This window comes from Idiotropiscis lumnitzeri, chromosome 7, assembly GCF_059441095.1.
Source record: "Idiotropiscis lumnitzeri isolate Australia: NSW breed Sydney's pygmy pipehorse chromosome 7, RoL_Ilum_1.0, whole genome shotgun sequence".
Lineage (NCBI taxonomy): Eukaryota > Metazoa > Chordata > Actinopteri > Syngnathiformes > Syngnathidae > Idiotropiscis > Idiotropiscis lumnitzeri.
The window spans coordinates 15,406,249-15,429,122 of record NC_142397.1 but is presented as its reverse complement, the minus strand read 5'-3'; the positions used below and the strand labels follow the sequence as shown (position 1 = coordinate 15,429,122).

Here is a 22,874-nt window from a genome sequence, read left to right as displayed (position 1 = left end):
TAAGATCAACTCAAATAATACCCTACTCCTAAAAGATTACGTTTATGAATGCAGCACATAATTAACAGAGTAGAGCACATTTGTTGATCATAAATAACCTATTTAATTGCATTTTTCCACCGCTAAAAAGACAATGCCTCAAAATCATTGCCTGGTAGGTCTGTTTCTGTGTATCACCAAATGCATGACAACAGAGCTCAGGTATTTATCACTGTATTAATGACATAAATCTGATCACATGTGGATTTGTAATGAACTTCTTCCTTCTTGTATGTCTTGTATATTTTTTTTTCCGTTTTATTGACTGAATCCATTACTTTCGTGAAGAAAATGCAGCCCGGGGCAGATGTATGCAATTTACACTATCTGCAGGTGTTCCGCTTTTCCGTGTATATTTTTTTTTCTGTAGGAATAATGCCACCCACACCAAATAATTTGGATACGGAAGGAAATGCATTTTGGGCAGATTGGGCCTATCGGTTCATAATAATATCATAGGAAACAGAAAACTACACCACACAGAACATATTAGTTGTTGTCCAAACCAAAGAGAGGAGACCGAGAGCAGCAACAAAGTGCTGCGCTACGCCTGACAGAAGACTACGGGCATTTATACTGCAGCGTTCAAAGACAATGCAACTGCGTAAACAGACGTTAGCATTCTAGTCATGTATCCCTGAAGATGGCAAAAGCCCTTATGACACCGGCCATCTTAATGAGGGTGTTTGCCGCTTTTTCACAGCTCACCATCCTGTGTGCAACGCCAATGCCAGTGCAGTGCAGGAGGGTTGAAATCGCCCCCTGATTTGCCAATTTCTGATGCGTATTTGAGGTAGTCCCAGATTTAACTTTCCACATTTGTGAAGCTGCAATGGCAGACATAGTCCCGTTGAATCCAGTTCTATCTGAAAAGTCAAGGTAAAAAAAATGTCCCAGGAAGGCAGTGTGAAAGGGACTAGAGACACACTAAAAGTGAGGGAACAGCAGCCTAGTTTGGGGGTTCCATCCTTTAGTTAAGGAGAAGTCAAGACGTAAATCAGAACCTAGGGATTCAAACCTGAGACCCTTCCCCAAAGCATGTCTTTAAAGCTCGAGCTCTAAGATCAGTTATCACTTTCTTTGTAAACAAATTAAGTGTGTTCCAGACTCAAGTTGTGGAGCTGCTTTATGAATAGGGATGATAACAGTTTCCCATCCGGTAACACGGACAACAGACAGCTGGTAAAATGCTCTTATGTTCTCTACAGACAAACTGATTCCAGATCCCTGTGTATATCATTACTTACTGGCATAATGTGTTCTCTGCACTCCACTTGAGAATTTCTCAAAGGATCTCCACTCTTCCTCCACCAAAAACAACCTCAAGTATTCAGGCAGCGGATAACTCTATATGCCATTAGCCAAGTGACATTTCTCAACATGTATATCAGCAGGTCTCTGTGGTGTCTTTTTTTCTCATCATTGCGAAGAAACATGGAAAGGATTGATCTCACAGCTCAGTAGAGGTGGGGAATTTTACTTAAAAAAGAAACTTATTTGAAACTAATATACAAACATACTCATCAGACTCAAGCAAATCAACGCTTTCTTCCAACATGTAAACGACTGTCGATGAGCCCATCGCATGCGACATTCAAACGGAATGGGAAGTCGGCTGAGTTCCCTCCCACAAAAGCACAAAACACCCTTTTAAAAATGTGCAACGCTGCACAGGCTTGCACGGGTCTGTGAAAATATCAAAACTTAGTCTAATTTGCCCCTGCATAGATTTACACCGTAGCTTGAGGCATACTTGCACTGGGCATGAAAATAGAACCCTGATTGTGTAACTTCATGTTGGGGACAGACTAAATTTGAGAACACAGCATGCTGATTAAGAAACAAAACTACTTGGGAAGTGTCATTTCTGTTAAAAAGGCAAATCGCCTTCTTGACTGGCTTCTTTTACTAGCAACATCATGCATACACAATATAAAACATTAGCATACATATTGCATATACAAAGGCATGGCTGAGGAAAATATAGGTGTAGCTGCAGCAAGGTTGGATTCTTTGCAGTCCTAAGCTTTCCAATCAATAAACCTTGTATCTATTACACCAAAGTCTGCAATGCATTCTCCTTGGAGGAGCTTTAAAGATGATTATTAGCAGATAATTGCGTGAATGTTTCTTTAAATACCAGAGAAGTAAACTTTCAATGAAAATTACTCCATTAACTTTGTTATTTAGCCTGCGACTAAGAAGTGTCAGACAATAAGTCAGTGAAAATCTTTATAAAAAGCCACGATGATTAAGATCATGCATCTCCACTTCAAAAAGTTTATTAAGCTGCCAAAGTTGTGGTTAGAAGTTTTGAAGACAGACAAAAGAGTCTTGCCCTGATCAAAACCATGTGCCCGCGGTCACTTTACATAGGAGAAGTGTCCAAAAGTCTGAATGACAATGAGAGGAGACAATAATCTATTCTGAAAGATAATTGGAACAGAAACATATATATATACATACATACATATATATATATATACATACATACATATATATATATATATATATATATATATATATATATATATATATATATATATATATATATATATATATATATGAGCTGCATAAATATATATTTTTCTTTTATTTGTGCAACATGGGACTTGGCGATATGGTTTGAAAAAGGGCATCCTTGGCATTTTCATCTCAAATTGTCTTGCAAACCAGATAAAAGGATTATCAAAGATTATGAAAAAAAATAAATAAATGTGGCATGGGAACATTAACAAAATAAATTTACATTGACTATTTATCTCCATCTATTCTGTTTGTATTATGGCTCAAAATGTACTTTTATCTCATCGCATAAGAAATCACATAAAAGATAAAATAATAATTATTCCGAAACTAGTAGACTTAGTAAGGTTCAGATCTGAAGCAGTCAGACTGAAAAAAGTACATCATACAATAGGGTAGAATTTATTTTACATCATGTTACCAACAAAACTGAATTCAGTTTTCAGCAAGTTATCAGTTTAAATTCTGTTGTGTATTGTTCTTGTTTTTACTTGCTCACATTGTTCACAGAAGACGAGAACAGGTTTGCATGTACTGTACATACACCCTGCATATAAATAGCAGGTGTGTTTGATTTAGCAGCATTGTGAATCAATCCTGTTCAAACATGAACTTTGCAATTGGGGTGAGAGGTGAGTCGATGGGCAACAGCCTAACTATTTCTTACTGTAACAAATTCTCTTCTCATCGTCACACATCCAAGATAAAAATCTAACTTTCAGTTGTGATTGTGTGCAATATTCTGTAACGACAACCAACCAAACCACCACCAGTGTGATGCCAGTCCAGACATGACAGACAAAAACTAAAGTGAGTAATTGGAAGCATCAGTATAGTCCAACCTTGAGCTATTGCAACTTTATCAACACTGCTCACCTAAACTGAGTTCTCAAAACATCCATCCATTCGATTTCGATGGCATCTGTCCTCACTCAGGTAGCGGATAAGGTGGAGCCGATGCTTGCTGACTTTTGGCAAGACCTGAAATTGCTGCCTGACAATTGCAGAATCTGGATGATAAAATCAATAGGCCTATAGTTCAGTGTTGCTACATTTAATAATCTGGATTGTGTCTTGGCTAATGTTGAGGTTCCCTTGAGCAAGGGTCTGTTCCCAGCCCCTATCTCCAGAGGAGCTACACTCTTTGAATGGCCCTTTAACTCTGACATTTCTTTTAGCATCCCTGCAGGTGAGAGATCTGTTTTTGTTTTGTTTTATTGTGTTTGCTGTTACATAATCTATCTATTTAAGTATATTTTGCAAAGGATAACACAAAATGACTTGCGTTTGAACATCTATCATGAATACCTCGAAGTATCTTACTTCGTCGAGGTATACTCTAGATTTTTGCTTGTGGTTTTAATTCAACAATTATGCCAAAAGTAGGCCCACATTCAACATGGAATGCTAACATGCACACACCGGAGATTTTCTTTGCTTTTTGTTTTTGCATAGTTAATTACTGATTATGTACAAGAAACAGTTTGTTTGAACCGGTAAAATGTACACTGCATAAATAAACAGTCATGCTCTGTTTTCTAACTCAAAGGGCGATATAACCCAAGGGGCGTGAATTTATGTCACATTGTTCCTCAGAGCCCCAATGAGTTTTTCATGTAAGCTGAATGTTATTTGTTAACATTGTGAAGGAAGCAAAAATTTCATTTCATTTCAAGCAGAGGTCTTCAATCCTGTTCCTTGAGGTCCGCTGTGCTGCCTCTTTTTCATCTCTCCCTGCTGCTAACACGTCTCATTTAAATGATCAGATAATCGGCAAGTTCTGCAGAAGTTGGACAGCAATTTAGATCAAAGTTTTTAGAATTTTTCTTTCAAATCGGAGGTTGACCATCGTTGATCTAAGGATTTCCAATATATCTGAGATTGTTCAAACTTGGGTTTAAGAGACTAGTAAAACAGAGGTAAAGGTCAATCCAGTTGAAACCCTGGGAGACTTATCGGACTAGCAATGGCTATGCTCCATGTAAACCCACAAAGAAGTCGAAAAAACATGACAAATATTTCACCCACTGACCCCTCATAGAGATTGTAACACTTTTCCGCCGAAGGCATCAAGGGGAAAATACATTTTCATTGTGAAAGTTTCTCCCTAAAAAAAACAAAAAAACAAAATATCTATTCAGTTTTTTTATAATCTCATATAATAATACACACATGCATATTAAGGATACAATGGACATAAAATCCCATGTTGACCATACACTAACTAATACACACCAAACTTTAAGTGGTATTAAAAAGTTTTGCCTATAACTCTATAGTATTTCTTTGCAACAAGGTGGGCATTGGATAAATTGCCCAGTGTAAATGAATTATGGAGAAGAGACCATAACTCTTTCCACAGAAGTGAATGAAACAGAAACATTTTATCGCTAAAGAAACCCAAAAAGGAGCTGAAACCTTAGAATGTGTGAAAGACACACTTATAGAACTCCTGATCTAATGTGTCACTCCAAAGTGCGAAAAGCAAATAGCTTGGGTCAAAACACTCACAGCAGACAGCTGCCTCTACAACACGTGCTTGTGACATGTCGTCAAGATTTCTTCCATTTGAAAACAGAGGTGAAAGTGAAAGGATGGCAAAGGCCTTGTGGTGTGTATATTTGTGTGTGTGTGTCGGGGTGTGCGTGTGAGTGTGTGGTGGCGAGCAATCCAATATCCTCTGGTCACTTTCAGTATTCCCAACAGTATCTGTGTTATGGGACAAAAGTATTGTACAGTATATTTTTGTTTCTCAGTGTGAGGGTGGGGGTGGAGTGCAATGCGTAACTATATGGCATTTGGTGGTCCCAAGCAAGCTAAGCACGGTTGTTTTTTTTTTTTATGACAACAAGACTCAGCAGAACTAGAACCTTCAAAGCCCACCAACCTCTCGAGAATTTGTACCACCTTTAACAACCAAGAGACCCCACAGAGCAACCCCCTAATCAAAAGTGCAGATTCAAAGGAAAAACACTGAACGTGGCAGTTTCGCATAACATTGTCCTGTTGAGAAGCTCGCAGACTGTCTAAGCCAGGGGTGGGCAACCTTTTTGATTGGTGGGCCACAATGGGTTCTAAAATTTGACAAAGGGGCTGGACCAGGAGCAGATGGATGGAGTGTTTTGGTGACCTCACCTCATTGGAGAAAAAAAAAATACATTTAATTTTAAATGAAAATGAACAAAAGCATTGCAACAAAATATCTATGTTTGACACACCACGGTATTTAGAAAATAAAATATTAATAAGGTTTATTCATTAATTTTTTTTCAAGTTTGGGGGGCCGGATTAAAACGTTTAACGGGCCCCGGGCCGTACTTTGCCCACACCTGGTCTAAGCTACGCTGCAAAAATGATGGAAAATTCCGATGATGAAGAGGTGTAATGTGATGTACACTCAGTAACACTGATATTTACAACAACACGAATCAAAACTTACCATACTGGCATCTTGTCCCTTTAAAGCCCTTTGGACAATGACATATATGATCACCGCTCTCTGCACATCGACCTCCATTAAAGCACATATTGGCTCGGCATACTCCTAAAGGTGTGACATGTAATATGTGACATTTTCATAATTTGTTTGTTGTTTATTTAGAGTACAGAATGTATCCTTAACTGGTGCAATTATATGCTGTATGATTCGTATTTAGGGGGCACTGCGAAAACTTTGTATACTGATATTAAAATGCTAATACCCACTATGTAGACAGCCTGGTTCATCATCTCTTTGAGTCCAACCAGGGCAGCACCTAAAAACTGGATGAAAATCTGTCTTGTATACTTGTCTGTACGTCGTGTAGTATGTTGTCCTGTGGAGAGCAAAAATAGTTGTGGTTACCGGATGAAAATGGCAACATTTCACCATGAAGATGATGACATATTCAGTGTTGGAGAAAGTAGTGACTCTCACCTCCTTTCATAACCGATACACCAACTGTGGCCTGTGCAGCCCTGCCTCCATACCTTCACCATGCGTGTAAAAGCCTGAACACAAGGCTGAGGGCCCCCCAAAAGAGACATCTCCTGGTCGGCGCAAACATTGGGCCTGAAATGCAGACAAAGCTGAACAGATATGTTGCTGTTGCCATTTGAATTTGTTTCACAAAAGAGAACAGATTAGCCATGACCTTCCACATGCTCAGTCTCATGAACATCTTAAACTAGGCACACGTACCGATTTTTAGCCTTGTGAGAGATCCCACAAATGATAATCGCAAGTTTCCTGACCCATGAGAAGCCACATGATGTCACAGAGCAAAGGAGAAGAATGAGTACCATACAGTTTGGGACTGTAAACACTCCGGAGTTGCACCAATCAAAAAATGCATATGAAGAAGAGAAAATACTGATAAAAGTCACAGTGGAGTATGAGACATAATTTTGGGTGGAAATGTATTTTCCGAAAACCAACACCAAGAACAGGAGAACTTGGGTTTGCACCCAAAATCTCAGAATCCTGTGTCGCATTGCGGTCAAAGAAAGAGTCTTGGTCAGTTAGGGCACGTTTTGGTGATGTAAATAGTAAATTCTTTTCCTGTCGGCAGCAGCATGCTAAAGACAGAGGTGGCAATGCGCCCAATGTACAAAGTATTTGCCAACGGCCAAAAGAAATTAAGAAGAAATGGTAGAAGAAGAAGTAGTCATGGCAACTAATGTGTGACGTATCGCTAGTTTCGCAAAATGCGACAAAAATGATTTACTATTTACAGGACCACTTTTCAGTAGTTAGAAGTAGATGTTTCACATCCAACTGGAACTCCTTTGCTACCATTCAACACAATTGGGGAACTGAGATTTAGGGTGCCAATCAGAGCTCTAAATTTTAATATTTACAAGTCGCAGGACCAGCCAAACTATGAAAAAAGAGTGATTAATAATCCGAAAATTCGGTAGTAATTACAATAAATTTTAGTTTATCTGGTCACTACATTGTGGTTGCAAACTTTTTTCTATGTGCGAATGACTTGGAGGACATGTTGTCGAAACACTGAACACAACCATTTGCGCCTCGATTTATGTTCAGTAAGTGTAAGCTTCGGGTCATTTCCTAAAGTGGCAGGCATTCTATTCCACATCACTATCACTGAATCTGTGCTTAAGCCAAATTTGTTGTTTACCCCACACCTAAAGATTTGCGATTGTAAACAGTGAACAGGTTTGGCATTTATGATTGTCTGCCTGTTTATTTTTCTAGCACAAAGTGTTCTGTCATTATACTACAATGCTGACTCATTTTGTATTGTGGCAAATTACTTTTGAGACATGTACATGAACACTCTAATCGATTACTTGCTCCTCTATTTGTTTCTGGCCACGGCCAGTGCTCTAGGAGGCTTGCTAAATTGACCAGCGTCTCACACACACACGCACACGTACACTCACGCACACGCAATAATCCCAGTTTAATCACAACATTCTGCAAAACTCAATGCACAAGTACATATCGATAAACTAGTAACTCTTAAAATACATTTAAATTGTGCAAACAATAAGTTTACATTGTTTATGACATACATACGCAATTGCAAATGTGCACATTCAGACTGTATAGCACAATGATTTGAATTGCCATTGGTAGGACACATCAGTCCAAGTGATTAGACGTTGTCAAGTATCCTTAACGAAGCAGGGTCCACCTCTACCAACCATCTGGCTCCAATTCAAAAGAGCCTGAAGGTAATTAGAGGAAGTGTTCAGCTTTTCTTGTCATTAAAAGTTTCGTTTAACCTTGCACAAAACACTATTTATTTTAATAGATGCCTGTTGGCGAGACATACTTTAAAAATCACTTATTTTGGAAGGCACAAAAAAAGACAGCAAAACATACCGTGCATTTGCAAGTGCGGACTCTAGTGGTCATCGGGCCAATTAAAACAGTTGAATTTTCGATCGGTCATCAAGAAGCTTCAGTCTATATACGATGCACGCACACGCGCACGCGCACACACACACGTATTTATATATCTATATATATATATATATATATATATATATATATATATATATATACTTCTGTGTGTGTGTTTTAAAATTTCTAATAAAATTACTCATTTATTTAACTATAGTTTTCATTTAACACGTAGATCAGCTAAGAGATATAGAACATTCACTTTTGAAACAATACTTACATTCCGAGCTGCAATTCCAAAGATGACCCGGCGCAAAAGGTGCTGAATGATAGCAGACACAAAGTGAAAATGTCTGTCGACATATCTAATTAATTGTGCCAAAGATCCCTAATCTAACAATACTTTTCGGCCCTTATAATCATTAGGTTGCCGCGAAGCCTCTGGGTCCATCAAATGAAGAACGCGTTGTCATCAAAATAATCCGTCTTGAGACAAGGTTCTAAAAGTTGGTCCTCCGTCATGTGGTCCCGACGTGAGCTCGCGTTTACTGTGAGAGAGGATGAAGGTCCGCGTCTCATGTCAACAGGTTTACGCGTTAGCGCACCACCCACAGTCTGAGTGGCTTTCGTACCATAAACCCATGCTATAGCACTGACCTGGAAATCTGGAGTTTAACACCAAGTGGGCGATTGCAGTCCTTGATTGCTTGCTAGATAGATAGCTAGATAGATAGATAGCTAGATAGATAGATAGATAGATAGATAGATAGATAGATAGATAGATAGATAGATAGATAGATAGATAGATAGATAGATAGATAGATAGATAGATAGATAGATAGATAGATAGATAGATAGATAGATAGATAGATAGATAGATAGATAGATAGATGGATCGATCTAAATATTATATATTAAATATTAATATTAGAATACCGCGGAAAAGGGATTCGACAATTTGTTAATTAACATCTCAATGCAGAAATTCCATGAATACATGAGAATGAGTCATAAAATACAGTGCATTGATATGTTTCTGTGCAATAATTGTTACAGCTGAATGTCCCAAATTCACCATATGAAAGAATACGAAACATTTTACATGACATCAATTACTTTTAATATATGTTGGAATTGGCCGGTTTTACTTTTTAAATTTACTGAAATAACTAAAGTTTTTCTACCATATTCAGATTTATTCCGATGCACCTCGAGATGTATAAATGTAAGCGCACAAATATACCAAATAATCCAATTTAGACATGTTTAGTTTGATGACATTATGTGACTATTCAAAACGTTTTGTTTCAACAGATATTATTACATCGTAGGCTAAAGCGTATTTTTCCACAAATGTTACAAACCTATTCAGTCAGTCACTTTGTTACTGTTTTAGTATTTGTCATTCTAATAAATGATGTAATACAATATTAATTGATATTGTTCAAAGTGATCTCGTAATATCGTGCAAGTGTTCCTAATGTTGTGGAAAATTAGGTTTACACGTTCAACTTTATTCGTAAAAACGTTTCTGCTTTCGATTTGAGCGGTCGTCTGCTTGACGTCACTTCCCGTGGTGACAAGGACTTTCCTGTCCTACTGAGCATGTAGGAGAATGAGAAAAGTTCCTCTTCGACATCTCCCGCGATTTAGATTTTTTAACAGTTTTATTTTACTCACACACGTTTGGGATAAATGTGAATGTTCTTTTGCGACTCCGGATATTTATTAGAAGACATTTTGAGAGAATAGCCCCCTGCACCAAATGAGCAAAGGGTGAGAAACAGGTTTGAACTCTCCGCTTCAATGTCGCTACTGCTAGCTGATTACTTAGCGTCATAAACGCATTTATATAAAGTTTTTTTTCCCCGAATGTCAAATATTAGAAACCATAGCTAAACGAGGGCACATCACTATAATCCAATTGTGTTTTATGTAAATATTTGGGAATGGCCGTGTCAACAGGTTTTAGGATGACCGCTATGTAGCAACAAATGCTAATGATAAGAAACATGACTTGTTCGAAATAGCCTTGTTTAGATACGCTGCGAATTAAATTGCCATTATTGTCATTGTTGTAATTGGCTTGATCTCATTAACGAACATTTTCCCTTGCCATTCATATGTAACTGTAATAGTTGAAACTAGTTTGTCCTTTGTGGCCCTGCACTGTTCTGAAATAATCAGCTGATACTCACACTCCGTTTATAGTCGGTTTTTAATCATGTGATTTGTTTTTACATTATAAATGTCTTCCAATGACATGAATTGACTTTCGGGGTGTGAATATTGTATTGTTGCAGTGAGTCAGTTACTATTTCAAATGAGAGTATTGACAAATGATGTGAGTCAAAAGTTTGCTTAATATTCCTGCACAGCCAAATGAACGGCGCAACGTTCCCCTCTCCCATTGCCGAGATGGCAGAAATCAACCGCATTCACTATGATCTAGAGTACACCGAGGGGATCAGCCAGAGGATGCGCATACCTGAAATGCTTAAAGTGGCTCCACAAGACCAGGACGACTCCGGTCTTGGCTCGCATCAGCTGCCTCACAGTGTTATAATGCAGGTCCCAGAAAGAATTGTTGTCTCAGGTCTGTATAGTTGTTTGTATCCTCGATATAACATCCTGGTATTCCTCTTAATTTGTGGCATTGTAGTTGTGGTATAGCTGTTGACATTTACCAGCTGCAACATAATGAAAAAATTCTTCATTTGAAGAGTTTGTGATGGAGCGTTGCCTTTGGAATGTATTTGATAGTTTAATTCACTGTTCATAAAATAATATAAGACTGCAATGAGCCGCCAAGTTTAAAATTCATTTGAGAGGTGCAACAATTAAACGACAAATAATCAATCAAATTAATCCGTAGTTACCAGCTGTGTTTCCTCCCACACTTTAGCACTGCATAGTTGAACCAGCATTAGCGGTACGCACAGTTTTACGCAGATGATCGTCACCAGAAAAGATTCACATGACAGTTGGAGGAGGCTTGTTGGAAAAACTTAATATTACTATTTTTAAAATAAACTTTTAATAAAGATAATGATGGGTACAGTGAATGACTATTTTGCACGTCAGCCTCATTCGATTGTGGGCTCCGGCCTTCCTGTGTGAAGTTGGCATGTTTTCTCCCACATTCCAAAAACATGCATGGTAGGTTGTTTGAACTCTCTAAATTGCCCCTAAGTGTGATAGTGAGCATGGATGGTTGTTTGTCTTTGTGTGCCCTGTAATTGGCTGGAAGCCAGTTCAGGCTGCACCCTGCCTACTGCCCAAAGACAGCTGGGATAGGCTCTAGCACCACTGCGACCCTTGCCAGGAGAAGCAGATCGGCTAATGGAATAATAAAAATAATTATTAAGTTTGTTAGCTGGAATGAAAGTACAAACTCTGGGAGTTGAAAAGTGCTTGTTGCAGTTCTGGTATTTTAAAAACACAGGTTTGAGTTTTAGAGATTACGATTTCGATATTTGTATTCTTACAGGCTTAAATGACGTATAATAATTTCTTTTTGCTTCAGGAGACAATGATGACAACCAGTTTTCAAGACCAAGAGACCTGGATTTAATCCAGTCAACCCCATTAGAAGCCTTGTCCCTGAAGACCCCACCGAGAGTGCTCACACTCAGTGAGCGACCTCTTGACTTCCTGGAGGAGGAGCAACATCGAGCAGCTCCAGAAAGTGAGGCCGTGGTAAGTGAAAGTGCAATCAATTCTGTTCCATTACAGAATGGGACAATCAATAAATAAAAAATACAACTCAGAATTACGGTAAGTCTTAATTACTCATTGTTATTTGGCATTATTTATTTTAGCTGCGGCCCCAAGGGCGATCAAGACGAGAGCGCTCAGCGAGTGAAAATGCAGCTCTCCGTCATAGCAGTCAACTGATGCACAACGATTCAGCGTGAGTATATATTCAGCCATTGGTACTACACCCTTCTTGCATGCTGCATCTTTTTCCTGCTTATTTCTACTTTCATCTCTCCCCCTTTTTTATTGCCGTAGACACATTGTCTTTATTGCCACATTACAATCATTTTTGAGGTGGGGTGGTCAATAAACTATGAAAACTCGTTTCATCTATTATTTAATTTGGGTTAATAGGGAAATAAACTCAATTTGTCAAATGATTTGAGCTCCTCAGCACCTAAAAAATAAAAATTAAATGAGTACACAGTTTTGCTACATAACTAATCCCTTTTTTCCTAGCTCATATGATTAAATGTTTCTAACATAGTTACATGTTTTTCTTGGCTTCTGCTTTGTATTTGCCATGTTAACACCTACTTGGCCATTTACTATAAACATTTCCATTTCTTTTACCATGGTCACAGCATTCCTAAAAAGTGTGTGTGCATGTGAGAGCTTGTAATTAAAATGCAATTAATTTGCCCGGTTGGTTCAGGTTTCCAAATTTGCATGCCATCCTCCTGGCTGTTTTTGTTTGGTGCTTTGGATGTCATACGATCTCTTCCCAAGATATTCACTAGTGTAGTTTTTCTTAACACTGCTACAGAACTAATACATTGGACGATAGTTCCTTTTCCTCATTTGTCTCCCCTCTCCTTCCCTGTTCCCCTTTCTCTTCCTGTTTCCTTTTCTATATTATTCTCCCTAAATTGGCTGCTCTAAATGCTTGCCTCCAAGCAGTGCAACAGCCTCCCCCCCAGCCACTCTTCACCCCCCTCTCCCTTCCTCCGTGGCTGAAGAAGAACACAGCCTGTACAGCGCTAGTGGCGTTTTATCTTTCCTCCAGTGCACTACACGTCGGGCCTACCAGCAGGTCCTTGAGGTCTTGGATGAAAACCCTCGCAGGTGACCTCCCAATTGCCACAATCTCTCATTTGGCCAGTCAGGAGAGCTTCACACAGCTAGATGGCGGTTTTTTCTCGCAGTCAAGCCCCCTCAATATCACAGTTTTCTGTCAGAGAGATTGGATAGCATTTCTTTGTGTATATAAATCTAGAAGTCATTTTAGCATTTCAGGTGGAAAAAAGTCATATGATGTAACAGTTTCCGCTGATGTTTTATAAGCTACTGGGACGCCATCTGACTGAAAAATAACCTCTACCATTAACGATATATTAACGTGCCATAATGTTCAGCATCACCTCGGTTTTGAGTTTTAACACAGTTATCAGTGTTTGCATGCCATCTTAACACAAATGGGGAAGTGGTGTGTCCATATTAGTACATTTTCAAAGAACACAATTCATATAAACTGTTGTACTCTGGTTTTGCAAACTATCAATCATCATAATTTTTTCCTAATCTTGGAGACAACAGTTAAGAATATAACTTACCTGGGTAATGTTGACCACCAATATTATGCACTGTACATTACAGTATATTAATAACCCAATCATAATTTAAGTGAACCTAGCAGGTACAAAACTGTTATCCCTTTTTTTCTGTATCCATTTTTTAACTTCATGATATCTTAATTTGTTAATTACACATGAACTGTGCCCCAGAATTCCCTTTATTTACTGTCTGGGCTTTTCGTCCACATATAAATGATATTTTAGGGAACAAAAAAAAAAATGTAAATTTTTTTTTCTAAATAAGATTCGTGAGTGTACATGCGAAAAATACTTTTATTCACAACAATAAAATGCGTCCAAATTATATAAATTACCTAGCTAATCTTTACTAGACTAGCTTAGCAAAAGCAAAGTCTTACCAAATGAGGTAAGTGGTTTGACAGAACGACAGACTTCATGAGGGACCAGTTTGAAAATCGTTTAAGAAATGTGTCATTTAATTCGATTGCTGAGCCTTTGGGTTAGGGAAGGGCGTCCTCATTTTTGCATGCTTTTGGAACAGTGCTTTGTGCAAGTACTAGCTCTTATTTATCCCTTTTTCCCCCAAACCTGTATTTCCTCACCCCTGTAGAAAACCATCACTGCGAGGGGGGTCAGCTTCAAGCTCCAACCCCCTGCATGATTCCAGGTAACATCACGTAGCACTCAGTTTTCATTTTGTTCCTCTCCTTTTAACCCATCCTTTCCTACCTATTCCTCTCATTTGATGCACGATTTGTCTTGGAAAAAAACACCAATTTAAATTACATGGACTCTTTTACGTGAAGTATATTAAACACGTTTTAATAGAAGCTATTGTGCAACTGTCGTTTAAGGCTTGCGTTATCAACATATGAAGGCTCTCTGGATGGGGGATCTGATGACATGACCGTTGTAGATGCAGCAACGCTTCGACGACAGGTTGATTTTTTTTTTTTTTTTTTTTTTTTCCAATATCATCTTAGTATTTAATGGTTAAGACAGCTGATCTAAAAAAAAAAACAAAAAACCTTGTTTTATTCTTTTTTTTTTTTTTTTAATTTGTAGCTTATCAAGTTAAATCGACGGCTCCAGCTTCTGGAAGAGGAGAATAAGGAGCGAGCAAAACGGGAGATGATCCTGTACTCTGTCACTGTTGCATTCTGGCTCGTCAACACATGGGTGTGGTTAAGACGTTAAAGTACATCGTTATTGCTGGCACCCCTGCAAAACAAGGCAACATAATATCTCTGTGCTGTGTGTGACATGTTAAACTTGCTGCCATTTGAGCAAGACCGTAGCCTATTGCACGACGCACTCATGTTATCTTTGCTTTATTTAATATACAGGATTGTACTTTTTTTTTTTTTTTTTTTTTTTTACTTTTCTGTTTTGTTAGCTTTCTGTTTGGACATATTTTGTTTTTAAATACAAATGTTGAGCAATGCTAAGCATGACTTGTAAATATGTGTCAATTTAGAAAGGAGTTATTCTATATTTTGTTTCTGAATATAAATGTTGTGCAATGCTAGGTGTGACTTGTAAATATGTAATGCTTTAGGACGGAGTATTTCAATAATAAAGTACAGCTCTGTTTACCAAAGGAAGAAAATAGAGTCGTGATACAAAGTTGGGGTGTGTGTGCGTGTGTATGTATATATGTACATATATGTATATATATATATATATATATATATCCATCCATTTCCCATACCGCGTCTCCTCATTAGGGGCGCGGGGGTTGCTGGAGCCTATCCCAGCTATCTTCGGGCAGTTGGCGGGGGACACCCTGAATTGGTTGCCAACCAATTGCAGGACACACGGAGACGAACAACCATCCGCACTCACACTTATACCTAGGGGCAATTTCAATCGACCTGCCATGCATGTTTTTGGAATGTGGGAGGAAACCCACACAGGCACGGGGAGAACATGCAAACTCCACACAGGATGGCCGGAGCCGGGCTTGAACCCACGACCGATGCTGTCTCTCACTGTGAGGCCATCATGCTAACCAGTCGGCCACCGTGCCGCGTATATATATATTTATATATATATATATTAAGGCTGTCAAAATTAAAGCATTAACTCAGGTGATTAATCCAAAAAAATATAACTTAAATATTTTAACTCAGTTTGATTTACTTAAAAAATAATTTGCATACTTTGCAAATAGTGTGCCATATTAGCTGTCTTTAGCACGTCTCAGAACAAAACACTGTTTAACTTACCACTTGGCCTTGCAAACCAACACTGCTGGAGTGTGGCGCTTATGGACGGTTTTGGGAATTGTTTTGAAAATAAATGTCTGTAAAGATGTCTCCATTTAGATCGTATTCAAGAATCCAAGAAAGCTATTAGAACAGTCTTTGAATTAAATATACTTTGTATTTGGTGATTTTGCATCAATTCCAAGATATTATACAAGTAACTATGTTATAACCTTCGCAAAAAATAGTAGTTGAAAAATGTGATTAATCATGGAATTTTTTGTGATTAATTAGTTTAAAAAAATTAATCACTTGACAGCACTAATATATATATATATATAAACATGTATATATACACACGTGTATGTATGTCTAGGAGTGGCACGGTGGACGACTGGTCAATCTTGCTTTTCTGTGTCATAATAGAATACAAAATACACTCACAAATGTGGGCCATTAATTTTGAATACGTTTGTCAATGCACCACGTTTTTTCTTCTCAAGTTAATGTAGCAAAAATGAGTCCAGGTCACAGCAATGACAGTGTAGCAAAGCGAAGGGAGCTTGAAACATGTCTCAGTTTAAAAGGATGCTTTCTCTAGTTGGCAACAAAGAGTTTGCTAATGAAGAGCAGGCCAAAATACCTGTTGAGAGGTGCAGAAGTATCCTTGAAAGTTCAGAAAATATTTCATGCACAATTGTTTCAAAATATGATTTATTGATTTATTAAAGTAATTATGTTGAACCACAATTAGAATCAAATTATGTCCTCAATCAGAGACCACCTTAATTTTGAAGCTCCTCAATCAGGCAGTGTGGTTTAAAGGATACTTGGCTTGTTTTGAATTTTGCGTCTAGTTCAGGAGCATCCCTATCTTCTGGATATATTAATGATGAATCGGGAGCTTTGTTTGCCTTGCACACATTTGAACACAATGGATCATTCGTTCTAAAAGAGATGACTTTCCTAACTGATTCATCCTCACTGAAATCCCCTGTAATTACTTCTATTCTTGGTCTCAACATCGTATTGGAAGTCAGTTCTGATATATTTTCTGGCTCCACATCTTCCAGGTCGGGCAGATCATCAATATGTAGTGGAGCAGTTAGTGGAATGGTTTCCAACTGCTTGTCATCCACCAGTTCGGTCACAAGTGGCCCAGGACTATGTGATGATGCACGGGAAGTCACTCTTACCAAAGGAAGGGGTTGATGTGTAATGTTCAATTCTCGCCTTGCATCATTGCTTAGATCCACACTCTCTGCTTCCTCCCTATTATCTTCCTCCGGTGTTTCCTTATGTAATTCCTCATCATATTCCTTTGCTTCAAAATATTGGTTTGGATGCTTTTCGTAGGTCAGCTGTTTTGATTTGTTTTGTACAAACTCCTCATGGGCATCCAAAGTGTCCTGAACAAATGTTTGCATTTTCTCTCCAGGTGGTCCCTCACAAGAAGCTTCTGGATTGATTAAAGTCTCGGTTTCACCTGGAATTGACAAGTTTATTAAAACGCAAGGAATTTTTCATCAGTCGTTGGCGTCATTCAAGTACGAGCATACAGTACATTTAAGATGCACACAAATGTACTCAATTACAAGGGGGTCACTGAACAACATAAATTGTGCAATAGGACAGCAACTCACATGCTAAGTCATCAGGAGTCACCTGACCCTAGTTTTAGTTAAGTGCTGTCACCTGGGAGGTAAGCAGGTGTCTTGATAAATGTGATGTCACTTACACATTCAGAAAGATGGCATATTGACAAAAAGATTACAGATTAGAATCAGAGTATACTTAAATAGTAATTGATAATTACTTATAAGAGTAATAATCATGTTTTTTTTTGTTGTTGATTTGTAAGCTTGAGCGGGACAGTGATGACAATTTCAAGCATTTTTTTTGTTTTTTAATCATCAATCTAAGTCACAGGTGTCAAACTCAAGGCCTCATTTTATGTGGCCCATGAAGGGCAAATCAAAGTGCGTCAACTTCCTATTTCTAGCACATTTTCTTCACTTTTAACTACGTTGAGTTATGAGGTGTTGCATTTATTTTTATTACCAATCCTCCCCTTTTACCATAAATTGAAGAATTGTTGAGCAAAAATTACTGACTGGCTTCTGATTTCAAAACTGGCTTTCCATCAATTTGTTGTGTGTGTGTGATAAGGTAAGGTGATCATCCATTTTTATTGGTTAAAAGTCATAACGGCCCTCTGAGGGAAACCAACCAATGTTGCCCGTCCACAAAAATGAGTTTGACACCCCTGATCTTCACAGTGACAAATAATAAAAAATCTAGAGAAAAGAGTTCTAATTTGACAAAGATGTATCTTGTAAACTTATATTTTCATACATAAACTATTCTGTACAGGTGAATTATGACATTAGTAGAAGGATTTTGCTCGAGATCTGATTTTTAGAAAAAGGTTGTCTAAGCGTTGGCATGTAAAAATATCTGAAGCCATACAAGCTTTTGTTGCACTAGATGAAAAATGTGCAAATCGACAGATGAGTATTAAAACTACCAACCTCTCTCAATGTCCACTTTCATGTGTTGTTTCTCCTGGGCTTTCTTTCGAATCATTGCCAAAGCATCCAAGCCATCCAGAATTTTTCTCCTTTCCCGTGTGTTCCATTGCTCTCTTTGCTTGCGTTCCTCTTCAATTCCACCAAGTGCCCAAGCCTCTGCACACGCCCTGTCTTTGGGGAAAACAGGCCTGTCGTCGAGGAAGGTAAGCTGCTTGAGGCGGACAATCAGTGTCTTTCTGTAGTTGGGGATCTTATTCACAACTTTATTTCCCATCAAGCTAAGGACTCGTAGTTCAGGCATGGCTTCAAGCACAGCAAGAATACCAGGATCAGTTAATAGGTTGTGAGACAGATCCAGCACACTGATGGATAAACACTGACTCAAGTGCTCTATGTCCCCAATTCCCACCAATTTGTTATGGGCAATCTGCAGAGTAGTCAGCTGAGGAAGGCAAGAAATGTTCTCAATGGTCTGTATGTAGTTATTGGAGACATTCAGGGTGCTCAGGCTTCTAAGATGCTCAAGATTTTCCAGCTTGCGGATAAGGTTCTGCTGCAGAAACAGACAGCGAAGGTCAACTTGTGCATTCAAGTTGTCAATCTGTTGTAGCCCATTGCTTTCTAGCCAAAGACATTTAAGTCCTGTGTACTCCTCCAAATTTTCAATGCTGGTGAAACCTTTAAAATGTAGATACAATGTATCATTAAGGCATGGTGTTGAGTAGAGCTTATACTTCTTACAATGGTCTTTTAAAAATGTCTTGGTCATCCGCGGCCCGGCCTGTTTTCCATGTTCTTTCTTTTCTCCACGACCATCCTGTATTGTGGCAACTTGAGCAGATGTTTCGCCGTCCTCAAGTTTCATTTGATCGGCTGTCGACGGTCCATCATGTTTTGTTTCACCAACCTCAGCAAGCAACATTGTGCAAAAGGTGTCTGCGCTTTGTATTCGATTGCAGGGGTCCAAAACAAATCCGTAGCCCACCGAAGTTCATTCAATCAGCAAACCACTCGCTGTGTTGGTTTGATGTTTTTGTTCCCATGGTAACGCGCTGACAACCCGCCATTGTCACTTGTTTCCAATCGGACAAGTTTAGCTGACGTACATCTCTGTCAAAGTAATAAGCATGGCGTCAAGGGTTATTCTTAATCGAGGAGCGTTGACGTTTGGTACATATTGCCAACATTTGAATTGGAATGTCACAGTCACGCAGGTTCGGGGGATGAAGCGATGGATGAGGTCCTACACACTCCTTATGGAAATAAAGCTCAAGCTTGAAGGTCCTCCACTTCCAAAACCAAGGTGAGGCTAACGTCGGCGAAAGCAAAATCGTTCCAAATCACCGCAAGGGCCATTAATGATTTTGATTAATGCGTTTTTGCGTATTTATTTAACGCGTAATGCTAGTAATGCGCAAACATTTCTATTGCAGTATACTCTAATTATCACGTGGTCTTGTGTGGACCGTTAGCATACAATCTGGTCTCCTTGTAGTCCAGGTAGTAAGTCAACAATCGTTATTCAGCAATGATGCCGATTCATAACAAAGTACAATTTCTGTACTGAAATTCTTGAAATGAGGTCCAATACATCCACGCGATATTTTGAGAGTCAATGCAAAAGCTATATGAATGAGCGAGTGTATTCGTATTTTTTGAGTAGCACATTTATTGTTGTGAATGTTGTTTGCACTTGGCAGCATTGTGCAGCTGCCCCGCTTCATACTAAAGAGATGTTGGCGAGAATACCCTCGAGATAAATGGAGTAAATTGTTATACATACCGCTTAGCATCATGTATTTTACAACTATGCCATTTAAATGTCTAACAATAACAGGAGCAATTAAAATTAACATTAAATTTACCCTACACGTTTGTATACAGCTGTTTGAGCTCATATTGGGTCACTTAATACTTGTGCTACAAGTGTACTTAATTTGGATGTTTAGTGTAAATGTGACCCATATTTTATGTTTATTTATTTGTTTATTTCATTTTCTTCATTTAAACTTCAATTCAATAACACCAAAAATGTTATTTCATAGTTTATATTTTTCAAAGTACAACACTCTAATCAGATACACATCTGATTTCTTTCAGATCTCAAAAGCTAAATTGGGATTACCATGCTGAGGTTCAGGCTTTTAGCACCCGCCTCCATGAGCACTTTTCCCTGGAACAACTGAAAACAGCATTCATAAATCCCTGTTACCTGCAGGCAGAGCTGGAAAAAAGACAAGAACTGGGCATGGATTCTGAAGCCACAGCTCTTGCGCTGAATGATAATATTGAGTTGAGTGCAAAGGGAGATGCCTTCACAAAGGTTTTCCTTACAGATTGGTGCAGGGCTAGCTTTCCGAGCCTGCCAACCCAAGGGGTGGAAAGTGTTGTGAGACACCTCACTAGTGTATCCCTAGTGAGTAATGTAGCTCGAAATCTTGGCGTTGAGGATCTAACCATGAGTTCACAATTCCCTGTCCCGGACAATGTGCTTTATTCTACATTCATGGCAGTAATTGGAGCACTACATGACAGTGGTGGAAAGGAGCGCACAGGATATTTCCTCAGGGTGAGAGTTGATCAATCAGTTTAAATAATGTAGTTTGAGATTTTTGTTCAGCTCTGTTGTCTGTTTAGAAACAATGTGTTGAATATAATTCTCTTGTCATGGGTTTCTGCATCTTCTCAACCTCAGGATTTCCTAGTTTCCCAGCTAATAGGAAAAGACCTGTTTGATATGTGGATAGTGATCAATCCTATGGGCCTTCTCGTGGAGGAACTAAGTAAGAGGAATGCTCCCCTACCTGAGCCGCGCCTCATCAGGTCTGCTGGGTCCAGCACTGTTCTGCCACTCTATTTTGTTGGTTTATACAGGTATGTCTATTTCTATTAACATATATTTTATCTGATTTGTGTTTTTATTTATTGTTTCCTCTGTTTTATGCATTCAGTGATAAGAAACTCTTGGCCCAGGGTCCAGGTGAGACACTTATTGCAGCGGAGGAGGAGGCAGCTTGTGTGGCCCTGCGGAAACTCTATGGCTACACTGAGGACCGGAGACCCTTCGACTTTAGCCCACAAACACAACATGAGCATCCTTTACTTCAAACAGTCAGCAGCAATTAATAAAACAAAAACTTTGTTTCCTGCATGTTGCTGGAGAACATTTTTCCTACGTCATCAGAATAATGTACTTATTTTTGTCATTGTTTTGTGGTCTTGAAATGTCTATCTAAACAAGAACATATGGAAAGTTCCAAGTTTTGTATTCACTTTAAGAATATCCATCCAGCCATCCATTATCTCTACCGCTTCTCCTCACAAGGGTCACGGGCGTGCTGGAGCCTTTCCCAGCTGTCTCCAGGCAGTAGGCGGGGTACACCTTTAAGTAATGTTCAGGGCACACAAAGACAAACAACCACTCCCACTCACAGTCATACCTCGGGACAATTCAGTGTCCAATTAACCTATCATACATGTCTTCCTGATGTGGAAGGAAACCCACTCAGCCCCGGGTAGAACAGGCAATACCGGTAGTACCGGTGACAGAATCGAACCCTGCACCTTTGTACTGAGAGGCCGTAATGCTAACCAGTTGTCACTGTGTTGCTGCATTAAGAATATGTGCATGAAAATCTGCTGCTTGCCCTGGGTGACTTGTAGAAAAATGCTACAAAACTGCGCTATCTTTCTATTGAATATCCAGTGTAAAAATATTGTACAATTGCAATTACAGTCAGTTATTTGTTCAGTTTAGAATAACAAAATTTAAAAAACAAAACTGGTGTGATCTGTGTATATTCTAAGTGATTGTTAACACTATGAAAACTTTGTGTTGATGATGCACAAAGTATGCAATCAGTACTTAAATTTTCTTGTGTGACATGATTTAATGCTCACGTTAACCATGCAACTTATTTGAGATGAACTTTTGGGCATGCAGGTGTTGGCTGGCACTAGAATTAACATACTTCAATCCCCATACATTGCATTAAATTGAATTTATTTTAGTTCCTCCTTATTAAACCAATCATGGCTATTCAGGTTGAAATGTTCAAAATGAATAAATAATCACCATGGTAATTATGCACGTGGCAGTTTTATTTAATGGGTGGACAGAAAATGGGTAAAAAGTATAAAAAGTACTATTTTAAAAAAGTAGCTTTCTCTAATGCTGCTTCTGTCCGCCAGATGGCACTATTTGTTCAAGATCGTGAAAAATCGGGAGACGAGTGCATGCCATTTAGGATTACATTTATTTTACATTCTCAATTTTACTTCAACAAGTCAACGTATTTAAGTACTGATTTGTTAACAATAGTAAATTAATCCCACTGTAACCCAAATAGTTGGGCATAATTCTTTTTTAAAATAGATGTCGTCAACGAATGCGGAAGTGTATGGAGTGTACTGTCTTGTCCAG

The 22,874-nt window shown here is 38.6% G+C and overlaps 4 protein-coding genes across 7 annotated transcripts in view; 2 read left to right on the top strand and 2 right to left on the bottom strand.

Moving 5' to 3' along the window:
• The window catches only part of egfem1 (EGF-like and EMI domain containing 1), a 43,665-nt gene extending 34,712 nt beyond the window's left edge, over positions 1 to 8,953 (bottom strand). Inside the window, exons 1-4 of the mRNA XM_088300302.1 lie at positions 8,700 to 8,953; positions 6,482 to 6,616; positions 6,271 to 6,380; positions 6,005 to 6,109 (exon numbers count right to left, since the gene is read on the bottom strand). Of these exons, the coding sequence (XP_088156428.1) occupies positions 6,005 to 6,109; positions 6,271 to 6,380; positions 6,482 to 6,616; positions 8,700 to 8,782 (433 nt within the window). The 5' untranslated portion in view covers positions 8,783 to 8,953. The remainder of the gene's footprint in view (positions 1 to 6,004; positions 6,110 to 6,270; positions 6,381 to 6,481; positions 6,617 to 8,699) is intronic.
• A 1,028-nt stretch (positions 8,954 to 9,981) lies between these two features.
• mffa (mitochondrial fission factor a) lies at positions 9,982 to 15,313 on the top strand. 4 transcript variants are annotated; one of them, XM_088301420.1, is made up of 8 exons: positions 9,982 to 10,195; positions 10,872 to 11,015; positions 11,946 to 12,118; positions 12,241 to 12,332; positions 13,079 to 13,243; positions 14,324 to 14,380; positions 14,568 to 14,652; positions 14,779 to 15,313. In XM_088301420.1, the coding sequence occupies exons 2-8, from the start codon at positions 10,898 to 10,900 to the stop codon at positions 14,908 to 14,910; spliced, it is 822 nt and encodes a 273-aa protein (XP_088157546.1). In that variant the 5' UTR covers positions 9,982 to 10,195; positions 10,872 to 10,897; the 3' UTR covers positions 14,911 to 15,313. The 4 variants fall into 4 exon arrangements, with proteins under 4 accessions (XP_088157546.1, XP_088157544.1, XP_088157545.1 ...); XM_088301418.1 differs by having other exon boundaries at positions 10,798 to 11,015; XM_088301419.1 differs by having other exon boundaries at positions 9,982 to 10,206; positions 10,798 to 11,015.
• Positions 15,314 to 16,680: 1,367 nt separating this feature from the next.
• Positions 16,681 to 19,603, bottom strand: LOC148333725 (dynein axonemal assembly factor 1-like). Its single transcript, XM_088301497.1, has 2 exons — positions 18,452 to 19,603; positions 16,681 to 17,406 (listed from the first exon to the last, which is right to left on the bottom strand). The coding sequence occupies exons 1-2, from the start codon at positions 19,371 to 19,373 to the stop codon at positions 16,706 to 16,708; spliced, it is 1,623 nt and encodes a 540-aa protein (XP_088157623.1). The 5' UTR covers positions 19,374 to 19,603; the 3' UTR covers positions 16,681 to 16,705.
• mrpl44 (mitochondrial ribosomal protein L44) lies at positions 19,505 to 21,602 on the top strand. The gene is made up of 4 exons (XM_088301498.1): positions 19,505 to 19,754; positions 20,552 to 21,020; positions 21,147 to 21,325; positions 21,403 to 21,602. Exons 1-4 carry the CDS (start codon positions 19,579 to 19,581, stop codon positions 21,575 to 21,577), a joined length of 999 nt encoding a protein of 332 aa, XP_088157624.1. The 5' UTR covers positions 19,505 to 19,578; the 3' UTR covers positions 21,578 to 21,602.
• Positions 21,603 to 22,874: the final 1,272 nt, after the last annotated feature.